General features: G+C 37.5%; 1 protein-coding gene and 1 non-coding gene across 5 annotated transcripts in view; both read left to right on the top strand.

Annotated features, from left to right (window-relative positions):
• Nucleotides 1-12,496, top strand: part of TEX15 (testis expressed 15, meiosis and synapsis associated) — a 75,318-nt gene that overhangs the window by 44,932 nt on the left and 17,890 nt on the right. For all 4 annotated transcript variants that reach the window (XM_053916782.2, XM_053916781.2, XM_045197230.2 and 1 more), the window contains exon 6: nucleotides 281-443. In XM_053916782.2, coding sequence (XP_053772757.1) covers nucleotides 281-443 — 163 coding nt within the window. The remainder of the gene's footprint in view (nucleotides 1-280; nucleotides 444-12,496) is intronic.
• LOC112306803 (U1 spliceosomal RNA) lies at nucleotides 11,848-12,005 on the top strand. The gene has a single exon (XR_002974986.2). It is a non-coding gene; the product is annotated as a U1 spliceosomal RNA (small nuclear RNA).

Genomic DNA, 12,496 nt, shown 5'->3' with positions numbered 1-12,496 from the left:
CACACTAAACCTTTAATGGAAAAATACTTTTAAATTTAAAAACAGATTGTGTTTGCTTCTACTGACATTGGTAGCCTACCAAGGAAAAAAATACGTGGCAGGGGAAAAAAATTCATACATCTTCAGAAAAAAAAGGGTTGAAGAAGGCAGGAAGAGGGGGTCGTATATGGAAACAGATGAACGAATAACATTATGCAGTTAATGTAGTTTTTAAAAATATTAACTTAAGTCTGTTAAAATTAATCAGCATAAAAATATTCTTATCTCTTTTACCTTTCAGGTATACTTCTATGAATACAATGTTTTTTCAAACCCAGTAGATAAACCTAGGCAGTGTCTTCCATATGCAATAGTAACAGTAAAATTTATTGGTCAAAAAGTAGGCAATGGACACCTTATGACATCTTTGAGATTCCTTTCAACAGGATTTCCTAAGAGAGCTGGTAAGATAATACATGTGTTATTCTACTTGAGTAGCATTTGTTCTGGTCTTAAAACTTCTGGATATTATTTTCAAATACATTATGAATTTCTAAGTAAAATGGTTGTTTGCCTTACCTATTTTCAATTTTCTGTATCTAAAATTATATTGCAAATATTGATATTTTTGTGACTTCTTTTGCTCAATATATTTGTGCAATTCTTCCATGTTGATGTATAGCTGTAGCTTCTTCACTTTCATACATATATGTATGCACTCACATATTATTCTATTTTCTGACTATAAACTGTTCCTCTGGGGATATTTGGCACTTTCCAGTTTTACTCATATTCCAGACATTGCTATTTTAAATATTCATGTAAGTGTCTCAGTACATACGTGCAAGAGATTTTCTGTAGAATATACAGTATATCCACATCAGGAATTTGCAAGGCAATTCAAAGACATCGTCAAATAGTTTTCAAAAGTCATTATATCAGATTACACATTTACTCTACATCTTTGCCAACACATACTATTTTTTTTTTAAATGTTTGTTTCTGCCAGCCTAGTGAGTGTGATACGTTGTTATCATCACCTCTGAAAGAAACACTGTACCTTTAAAAGCCATTATATCCCTTTCCCTTCATTCCCCCTACCCCTAAGCAATCACTCATCTGCTTTCTGTCTCCATATATTTGCCTATTCTGGGCATTTCATGTAAGTGAAATCAAGTATGTGGCCTTCTGTGATTAGTGACTCTCAACAGTATTTTCAAAGTTCCTGCGTGTTGTATGTATCAGTACTTGATTCTTTTTATGCAGTAAGGTTTCATTGTATAGATATACTACCTTCTATTTATCCATTCATCAGCTGATGGACAATTGATGGCGACTGTGAATGATTCTGCTCTGAACGTTGTTGTACAAGTTTTGGTGTAGACCTGTGTTTCTATTTCTCTCGGGTGTATCGTAAGGAATGGAATTGCTGGGTCACATGGTACTGTGTGTTAACCATTTGAGGAATTGCTACAACTGTTTTTCCCAAAGTGGCTGCACCATTTACATTCACACCAGCAGTGTGTGAGGGTTAGGATTTTTCCACTTTCTTGTTATCACATCACTGTGTAATTATAGCCATCTAGAGGGTATGAAATGAAGTTTTCAGGGTTAAGTTTTACACTCTTTTGTTGAATTTGTTCCTAAGTATTCTTTTTTATTCTGTTGTAAATAGAATTATTTTCTTTCTTTCATTTTTGTATTGTTTGTTCATTGCAAGTATATAGAAATAATTTTGATTTTTCACATCTTGCAACCTTGTTTATCTCAATATTATTTCTGGTTCACTTCTTCCTTTCTAACTGGATGTCCTTTATTTCTTTTTCTTGCCTAATTGCCCTGATTATGATCTCCAGTGTTTAATAGAAGTTCCTATCTTGTTCCTGAACTTAGAGGGAAAACTTCCCTCATTCACTGATATGATGTTAGTTATGAGGTTTTTTGATGTCCTTTATCATGTTGTGCAGGTTCCCTTCTATTCTTAGTTATTGATTGTCTTTATCGTGAAAGGTTGTTGAATTTTGTCAGATGCTCTTGCTGCATCTTACAGATAATCATGTTGCTTTTATTCTTCACCCTATACTGTAGCATATCACACTAATTGATTTTCAGATATTAAGCAAACTTTGCATTCCTGGGATAAATCCCGTTTAGTCATGGTATAGTCTTCATTTTATATATTGCTGGAATCAGTTTACTAACTTGTTGACTTTTGTGTCCATATTCATAAGAGATACTGATCTACTGTTTTCTTGTGATATCTTTACCTGGTTTTGGTATGAAAGTAATACTGGTCTCATAGAATGATTTAGCTAATATTCCTTCCTTTCCCATTTTTGGGGGAAGAGTTTGTGAAGAAGTGGCATTAACTCTTCCTAAAACATTTGTTAGACTTTACTAGTGAAGCCATCTGGGCCTGAACTTCTCTTTGTGGGTGGGTCTTTTTTTTTTTTTTTTTTTTTTTAAGTTACTGATTCAGTTTCTTCACTTACTATAGGCTGGGCCCATTCAGATTTTATGTTGTTTCTTGTATCAGTTTTGGTGAATTTGTCCATTTAATTTAATATAACCATTTTATCTAATTTACTAGCATACTGTTCATTGTATTTCTTCATAGCACTTTTTATTTCTGTAAGTAATATCCTCTCATATTATAATTTGAGTCTGCTGTTTTTTCTGGATCAGTCTGGCAAAAGATTTGTCAAATTTTTTTTTAATCATATCAAAGAACTATCTTTTGGTCTCATTGATTTTGTTGTTGTTGACACTATTACAGATATCCCCCATTTATTTCCCTTTGATCCCGCCACTCAACTCCCCCAGCCTTAACTATATTGTTGTCTCTGTCCATGGGCTATGCATATATGTTCTTTACCTAATCTCTTCCAGTTCCCCCATCCCACTCCCCTCTGAGATCTGTCAGTCTATTCCATGTATCCATGCATCTGGGTTTATTTTGTTCATTAGATTCCACATATGAGTGAGATCTTATGATACTTGTCTTTCTCTGACTGGGTTATTTCACTTAGCATAATGCTGTCCAGGTCCATCCATGCTGTCACAAAAGGTAAGGTTTCCTTCTTTTTTTACAGCCGTGTAGTTTTCCATTGTGTCAATGTATCACAGCTTTTTTATCCACTACCTACTACTGGGCACTTGGGCTGTTTGTTTCCACACCTTGGCTATTGTAAATGTTGCTGCTTGAACAGAGGGGTGCATATATTTATTCTAATTAGTGTATTGGGATTCTTAGGATATATTCCCAGAAGTGGGATTGCTATGGGTCAAAGGAAGTTTCCTTTTTAATTTGTTGAGGTATCTCCATACAGCTTTCCACAGTGGCTGCACCAGTCTGCATTCCCACCAACAGTGCTCTAGAGGTCCCCTAATCTCCACGTTCTTGTCAGCACTTGTTTGTTGATTTCTTGATGGTAGCCATTATGGCAGCTATGAGGTGATGTCTCATTGTGGCTTTCATTTGCATGTCTCTGATAATTAGTGATGTTGAGTGTCTTTTGATATGTCTATTGGCCATTTATATGTCCTTTTTTGAAAAGTGTCTGTTCACATCCTTTTGCCCATTTTTTAATTGGTTTGTTTGTCTTCCTGGTATTGAATTAAGTTCTTCATATATTTTGGAAATTAACCTCTTATCAGATGTATTGTTGGCAAATAATGTTCTCCCATATAGTGGATTCCCTTTTCATTCTGTTAATGATTTCTTTTGCTCTGCAGAAGCTTTTTAGTTTAATGTACTCCCATTTGTTTTTGTTTTTTTTTTTCCTTTATTTCCCTTGCCCTAAGAGATGTATTGGTAAACATATTGCTATGAGAGATGTCTGACATTTTACTGGCTATGTTTCCTTCTAGGATTTTTATGGATTTGCAACTTACATTTAAGTCTTTTATTCATTTTTGAGCTTATCCTTGTGTATAGTAGAAGTTGATAGTCTAGTTTCATTTTTTTGCACATACCTGTTTAATTTTCCCAACATTTATTGAAGAGACTGTCTTTACTCAATTGTATTCTCTTGCCTCCCTGGTCAAATATTAATTGACCATAAAGGTGTGGGTTGATTTCTGGGTATTCATTCTCTTCCATTGATTTATATACGTGTTCTTATGCCAGTACCAGGCTGTTTTGATTACAGTGACCTTGTGATATAGTTTGCTATCAGGTATTGTGATACCTTCAGCTTCGTTCTTTATTTCCTCAAGATTGCTGGGGCTATTCGGGGTATTTTGTGCTTCCATATAAAGTTTTGTAATATTTGTTCTAGTTTTGTGAAGTATACCATTGGTATCTTGATAGGTATTGTATCAAATCTATATATTGCTTGGGGTAATATGGACATTTTAATGATACCAGTTCTTCCTATCCATGAACATGGTATGTGCTTTCAGTTATTTGTATCTTCTTCCATTTCTGTGTTCAGTGTCCTATAATTTGGAGGGTACAGGTGTATTATATCTTTGGTTAAATTTATTCCAGGGTATTTTTTTTTATGTAATTGTGAATGGGATTTTCTTAGTTTTCCTTTTTGCTAATTCATTATTGGTGTATAAAAATGAAACTCATTTCTGCATATTTATTTTGTATCCTGCTTTATTACTGAATTCACTTATCAGTTCTAGTAATTTTTTTGGTTGAATCTTTAGGGTTCTCTATGTACAGTAACATGTCATCTTCAAATAATGACAGTTTTACTTCTGTTTATCCAATTTGGGTGCTTTTTATTTCTTCTTCTTGTCTGACTGTTATGGCTAGGACTTCCAGTACTGTGTTGAATAAAAGAGGTGATAGCAGACATCCCTGTCTTGTTCCAGATCTTAAGGGAAACACTTTTAGGTTTTGCCCATTGAGTATAATGTTGGCTATGGGTTTGTCGTAATGGCCTTCATTATGTTTAGGTATGTTCCCTCTATTCCCCTTTGCTGAGGATTTTTGTCATAAATGGGTACTGGATTTTATCAAATGCTTTATCTGCATCTATTGATATGGTTGTATGGTTTTTATTCTTCATTTTGTTTATGTGGTATATCACATCTATTGATTTGTGATTATTGTACCAGCCTTGCATCCCTGGAATAAATCCCACTTGACCATGGTGTATTACCTTTTTAATGTATTGCTGGATCTGGTTTGCTAATACTTTGTTGAGGATTTTAGCATCTCTGTTCATCAGGGATATTGCTCTGTAATTTTTTTTGTAATGTCCTTACCTACAAAACATTTTTGGGGGGTTTAGAATTAGGATAATGCTCCTTGTAAAATGAGCTTGAGTGTCTTCCTCCTCTTGAAATTTTTGGAATAGTTTAAGAAGGTAGGTGTTAGTTTTTCTTTCAATGTTCGGTAAAATTCACCTGTGAAGCCATCTGGTCCAGTACTTTCATATGATGGGAGTTTTTTCATTACCACTTCAATTTCCTTAATTAAATTGGTCTATTCAGATTTCCTCATTCTTCCTGATTCAGCTTTGGAATGATTGTATGTTTCTAGAATTTTATCCATTTTGTCCAGATTGTTGAATTTGCTGGCATATAGTTGTTTGTAATATTTTCTTATGATTCTTTGTATTTCCGTGGAGTCAGTTGTTCTCTCCATACATTTCTTATTTAAGTCCTCTTTTCTTTCTTGATAAGTCTGAATAAAAGTTTGTCGATCTTGTTTATCTTTTCAAAGAAGCAGCTCTTGATTTCACTGATCTTTTGTATTTTTTTTTTTTTACTCTATTATCATTTATTTCTACTCTCATCTTTATTATGTTTTCTTCTACTTTGGGCTTTGTTGTTCTTTTGTAATTCCTTTAAGTGTAAAGTTAGATTGTGTCGTAGAGATTTTTCTTGTTTGTTGAAGTAGTCCTCTAATGCTATGAATTTCCCATTAGGAGTGCTTTCACTGCGTCCCATAAATTTTGGGTTGTTATGTGTTCATTTTTGTTTGTTTCAAGGTATCTTTTGATTTCTTCCTTGATCTCATTAACCCATTTATTGTTTAGTAACATGTTATTTGGCTTACATGGCTTTGTGTGTTTTTCAGGTTATTTAAATCGTAATTGATTTCTAGTTTCATGCCATTAGGTCAGAGAAGATGCTTGATATGATTTAAGTCTTCTTAAATTTATTGAGTCTTGTTTTGTGTCCTAATATGTGGTCTCCTAGAAAGTGTTTCATGTTCACTTGAAAAGAATGTATATTCTGTTGCTCTCAGGTGAAATGCTCTGAATATATCAATTAAATCCATCTGATCTAGTATCTCATTTAAGGTCTTTATTTCCTTGTTGATTTTCTGTCTGGAAGATCTATCCATTGATATCAATAGGGTGTTAAAATCCCTGACTATAACTATTACTGTCAGTCTCTCCCTTTCTGTTCGTCAGGATTTGCTTTAAATATTTAGGTGCTCCTATGTTGGGTGCATAAATATTTACAAGGGTTATATCCTCTTGTTCAATTTATCCATTTAGCATTACATATTGTCTTTCTTTGTCTCTTGTTACAGCCTTTATTTTGAAATGTTTTTTTTTTCTGATTTAAGTATTGCTACCCCAGCATTTTTTTTGCATTTGCATGAAATATTTAATTTTGATGTGTCTTTGTGTGGGCTTCTGCAGGTTCATCTTGTTTGGGACTCTCTGTGCTTGTGTGCTTCCTGGGCTTATATGTCTATTTTCTTCACCAGGTTAGGGAAGTTTTCCTCATTATTTTTTCAAATAGGTTTTCAGTTTCTTGCTTTCTTCTTCTAGCTCCTCCGTGATGTGAATGTTGGTTTGCTTGAAGTTGTCCCAGAGGCTTCTTACTCTATCCTCATTTTTTTTAATTTGGATTCCTTTTTGCTCTTTCAGTTGGATTTTTTTTTTTTTTTTGGCTTCCTTACATTCCAAATTGCTGTTTTGATTCTTGGCTTTATGTACTCTACTATTGATTCCCAGTAAATAATTTTTTCATTTCAGTAAGTATAGCCTTCATTTCTTACTGGTTCTTTTTTTATGATTTCCATGTCCTTTTTTGTGCTATTGAAGTTAGTCCTTCCACTCTCCCCCTAAGTTCACTGAGCGTCCTTATCACCAGTGTTTTGAATTCTGCATCTAGTAGATTTTCTTGTCTCCATTTTGTTTAGTTTTGTTTTTATTAAATCTGGAGTTTTGTTCTATTCTTTCATTTTCAACATGTTTCTTTGTCCCTCATTTTGGCACCCTCTCTGTTTGTTTCTATGTATCAGAACTGCCGCATCTTCCAGGCTTGGTACAGTTGCCTAATGTAGTAGGTGTCCTTAGTGTCCAATTCAACAGCGTTTTCCTTCACTCGAGCTGGGCACTCCAGGAGTGACCCCCTTCTCAGTATAGGCTGCATACACCCTCCTGTTAGAGGAGAACCTTGATTGCTGTTGGCATGTCAATAGGAGGAAATTAACTTTAGGTTGATCGGATGCAAGGACTAGCTGTGACCACCATAGATCAGTTGTGCAGGGGCCCGCCCACTAAGCAGGAATTACGTCAGCAGGGCCCTGGTGCCCTTTTAGTCCACCACTTGAATGTGTCTCTTGTGGAGGTGGTTGGGTGGTACTTCAGTGTGGTCTGAACTTGTCCACTGGTTACTCTGACTCAGGGCCTTCCCAGGAGGTGCAGTCCAAGGTCAGCCGCTACCTGTGTTTTGCCCCTGGGGCTGCCCAGCATGAGCTACAAAGTGATCTTCAGATGGCTGCCTCTTGTGCTGGACTTGGAGGTGCCCAGAAGAGGCCAAGCTGCAAACCAAAGCCCAAACCAAGGCCACCTTCTGCTAGTGCCAGGCATGCGTGGGGCCACTTAGCGAGAGGTACGAGGCTTCTTGAGGCCCGATGCACCTTGTTTGAGAGAGTTTTGGAAAGTGTAAAGCCTGAGCCAAGATAGGCCATTCATATGGAAAAGCCCCTGGAAATTACCTGGATGGGTCCACAAGTTAGGTGGGGTGGGGTCTCAGGAAATCACCAGGGAGGGACAAACAGTGATAGCCAGTTTATTGGAGACTCGGATGTAGTGTTCGCCTGCTGTCTCTATTAGGAGGATGGAGCATCTCAGAAAAGGAACAGTGGCTTTGGCCAGCACTTTTATCTAGGAGAAAGCTGCCCCTCCAACTCTCACCCTGATGCTAGACTGTTCATTTCTTTCCCATATGACCCTGGTGCCTTTCAAACTGATGCCCAGTGCTAGAGGTCAGAGTGAGTGTGTCTATGTGAGTCTAGTCTGTGCATGATCCCTTTAAGAGGAAATTGCCTGAGACTCCCGAAACCTCCTGTCTCCCTCAGTCACAGTCTCCGCCGATTTTTACAGCCAGAAGTTATGGAGACTTATCTTCCTGGCACTGGAACTCTGCACTGGGGAGCCTGTTGGGGGGCTGGGACTCCTCACTCCTCTCTGGGGGTCCTGCAACTGAAATATCTTTCCCTGTTTTCATCCATCACACGTAGACGTGAGAGACTATCCTATTCCTCATCTCTGCCCCTCCTGTCAGTCTTGATGTGTGGCTTCTTTACATCCTTAGTTGTAGGACTTCTATTCAGCTAGATTTCAGGGGGTTTTAATGATGGTTTTTTTATAGTTTAGTTGTAATTTTGATGCGGTTGCGCAAGGAAGCAAGTACTGCCTTTATCTATGCTGCCATCTTCCCATAGTCTTTTGATTGGAGTATTTAAGCCATTTACATTTAAAGTGATTATCGATAAGTGCATATTTATAACCATTTTATTTTTTATACTATGTCTATCTCTCTTTTTTTTTTCTCTCTTAAAACCCTTTAACATTTCTGTAATAATGGTTTGGTGGTGATGAACTCTTTTTTTTTTCCCTCTGGGAAGCTCTGTATTTCTCCTTCAATTTTAAATGATAGCTTTGCTGGGTAATCTTGGCTGTTTGGTCCTTGCTCTTCATCACTTTGAATATTTCATACCAGTTCCTTGTGGCCTGAAATGATTCTGTTGAAAAATGAGCTGACAGTCTTATGTGAGCTCCCTTGTCAGTAGCTTTTCTCTTTTGCTGGCTTAAAATTCTCTTTGTCCTTAACCTTTGCCATTTTAATTATGATGTGTCCTGGTGTGGGTCTTTTGGGGTTCATCCTCCTTGGGACTGTCTGCACTTCCTGAACTTGTGTGTCTTTTCCTTTCACAAGGTTAGCGAAGTTTTTGGTTATTACTTACTCATATAGGTTCTCAATCTCCTGCCCTCTCTCTTCTCCTTCTTGTACCCTTATGATGTGGATGTTGTTATACTTAATGTCCCAAAGTTTTCTTAAATGATCCTCAATTTTCAGTTCTGTTTTCTTTTTGCTGTTCTTAATTGTGTGTTTTCTCCTACCTTGTCTTTCAGATTGCAGATTTGATCCTCTGCTTCATCCAGCCTATGGTTTATTCCTCCTAGCGTATGCTTCATTTCAGATATTGTATCCTTCATTTCTGTCTGGTTCTTTTTTATGGTTTCTGTGTCCTTTTCTGTATCTCTTTGTTGAAGTTCTCACTAGTTTTTTGAACATCGTTATAATTATTTTTTTGAGCTCTGTATCTGATTCCATTTCATTTAGCCCTCCTTTTTATTTAGCCCTTATTCTGAAGATTTCTCCTGTTCTCCTCATTTTGGCTCCCTATTTGTGCTTGTTTCTGTGTATTAGGCAGACCTGCTACGACTCCCAGTCTTGGTAACGTGGCCTTACATAGTAGGTGTCCTGTGGGACCCAGCAGCATAGTCTCCTTGATCCTCTGATCTGGGTGCTCCCAGAATGTCCCTTGTGTTGGCTATGTGGGCCCTTCTGTTGTAATTAAGTCTTGATTGCTCTTGGCCCATTTTTGTGTAGGGTAGACCCTTAGGCTGGCTGACTTTAAGGATTGACCTCTACCACAGTGTATGAGCTGCTGTGCAGGTGCTGACCACATGAAGTGGAATTCACCTCAGCAGGGTCTGATGCCTGCCACAATCTTTCTTGGGCTATGACTCTTGTGAAGTGAATTGGATCCTGCTCTGATGTTGTCTAAAACTGGCCACCACTGTGTGTGTTGTTTCTGGAGCCTCTTGAGATGGACTGTGGTGCAGGTCAATGTCAGACAACCTCTTTTGGAACTGCAAATCCACATTTTGTGGCTGCCTCTTCTGGACCTGTGTGTGCATTGGAAGGACTGAGCCGCACACCAAGGATGGTATTTACTAGCACTGGCCCCCAGGTCAGGTCAGCAAATGTCCCAGTGTGCTCTGAGATCTGCCTCTGCCTCTTAGTCTCAGCCACTAAAATAGCCTCTGGCAGTACTCATGTTACCTGAGGTAGGTTCCTGTGAGTCACCAGGTAAGGGCAAGTAGTGTCCACCAGAGTGATACAGGTTCAAACTCAGTGCCAGTGCTGGATCTGTGATGACTTCCACCAAGTTCCTGCAAACCTTTGTGGTGGGGAAGGGTCTTAGGGAGTCATAAGGGTAAGTCCAGCAGAGTTTATTAGGCCCAAACAGACCAAGGTTTGGCCAGTATTAAAACTTCTTGTATGTATGTATATCTTGGGTATTAGTACAAGTATGTCAGAAGATTAAATTATAAAAGTGTATTTTTTGGGTGTAGATGATTATATATTACAGTTTGATAACTACTGTAGATTTACTTAACCAGTTTATAAACAGTTTAAAAGTGCTTACATATGCAGAGTAATTAATTATCTTTCAAAATCTTTATCAGTTTAAAAAGTTTTTAAATATGAATCTTGTTTACTTAGTACGGTTGGATATCTTTTTGTGATTGCTGACAACTTTTATTTAAATGGTGATTTTTAAATGTACTTTGCCCACTTCTCTGTTGTGTTCTTTTTCTTAATCTTTGGAAGATCCTCTGTATATTCTGTGTATTCTTAACGTATTTGTAATTGTGTACTAAGTTGTCTCATTCATAATATACTTTTTACCAGTTTATTCTTCTGAATTTTGTTTGTATGTAATTTGTAATAATTTTATGGTTTTTATTTTTTTTTACAATGAATGTTATTTTGGTATAAGGAGGTATGGGAATCTATCTACCTTTCCTTTTTTCTGTTCACTAAGGCTCCCAGTCTTAAGAATTACATCTCTAGTTGAGGGCATATTTCTGCTATAGCTTAGTGTTATTAAAAAGTATAATTGGGACTTCTAGTCAAGATGGACGCATAGGTAACATGGCTCACCTCCTTGCACAACCACAGCAAAAATTACAAATAAACTACAAAACACCTATCACCCAGAATCATCAGAAAATCGAGCCGTATGGAAGTTCAACAACCGAGGAGTTAAGCCACATTCATCCAGACGAGTAGGAGGGGTAGAGACATGGAATGGACAGTCTCACCCCCACATGTGGTGGATAAAAATCTGAAGGGCTACCTCAGAAGAAGTGAGGGATCCCAGCCCCACACCAGTCCACCCAGCCTAGGGTTCCAGTGCCAGGAAGTTGAGTTTCCATAACTTCTGGGTATAAAAACAGGTGGGGTTTGGGGTGGCAGAAGAAACTGCAGGTTTCTCAGGAGTTTCCTCTTAAGGGGCGTATAATTGACTTAGGGCTTAGGCAGACTCACTCCCTCTGGGCTCCAGCATTGGGGCAGCAGCTAGAAGGTCACCTGTGGCATACAGGGAGAAACTGTAGTGCCTGGAAACAGGGCAGGGACCTGCAATTTAGATTACTCTATCCAGCAAAGCTATTATTTAGAATTGCAGGGCAGATAGAGTGCTTCCTAGACAGGATAACACTAAAGGAGTTCATCATCACCAAGTCATTATTATATGAAATGTTAAAGGAACTTAGGTAAGACAGAGAAGAGGATCAAAACTATGAACATTAAAATGGCAATAAATTCACAACTATCAACAATTAAATCTAAAAAACAAACTTAAGCATATCTACCTGGCAGGGCAGATACTATGATTGTGAAGGTGGTTTTCCCAGGGTGAAGTTTATCCATTGCACTCCCATGTGCTGACCCCTGCAATTTCCCCAAATATGGAAAACTCGATGGCATAATTGGTAGTGGGGGACTGTATTCACACTCCCCTCTAAAAACATGGAAGTAAATAAAAAACAAACTAAGCAAACAAGCAGAACAGAAACAGAATCATAGATAAGGAGATGAGTTAGAGGGCTGTCAGTTGGGAGGGGGAAAGGTACAGGGATTAAGAAGTACAAATAGGTAGTTACAGAATAGACAGGGGGATGTTAAGAAGAGTATAGGAAATGGATAGCCAAAGAATGTACATGAATGACCCATGGACATGAACTAAGGGTGGGGACTGCCAGAGGGAATGGGGGGTGCCAGGTGGAGGGGGGCAAAGGGGTAAAAATTGGGACAACTGTAATACATTATCAATAAAATATATTTTTTAAAAAATCACAAATGGTTATAGAATTTAGAAATTTTCAGCAAATCAATCTTTTAATATATTGTGAAAAAGAACCTCATGTTACTTCCCAGTGATATGATTATAACTTACATATGTCATAAATCTCAGAAGGAATTTCTCATCATTAATTTGTTCTAATACAGATAC

Source organism: Desmodus rotundus, chromosome 13 (genome assembly GCF_022682495.2).
Source record: "Desmodus rotundus isolate HL8 chromosome 13, HLdesRot8A.1, whole genome shotgun sequence".
In the NCBI taxonomy this organism is placed as follows: Eukaryota; Metazoa; Chordata; class Mammalia; order Chiroptera; family Phyllostomidae; genus Desmodus; species Desmodus rotundus.
Note: the sequence above shows the minus strand (reverse complement) of the source record. Positions and strands in the feature narration are given on the sequence as shown.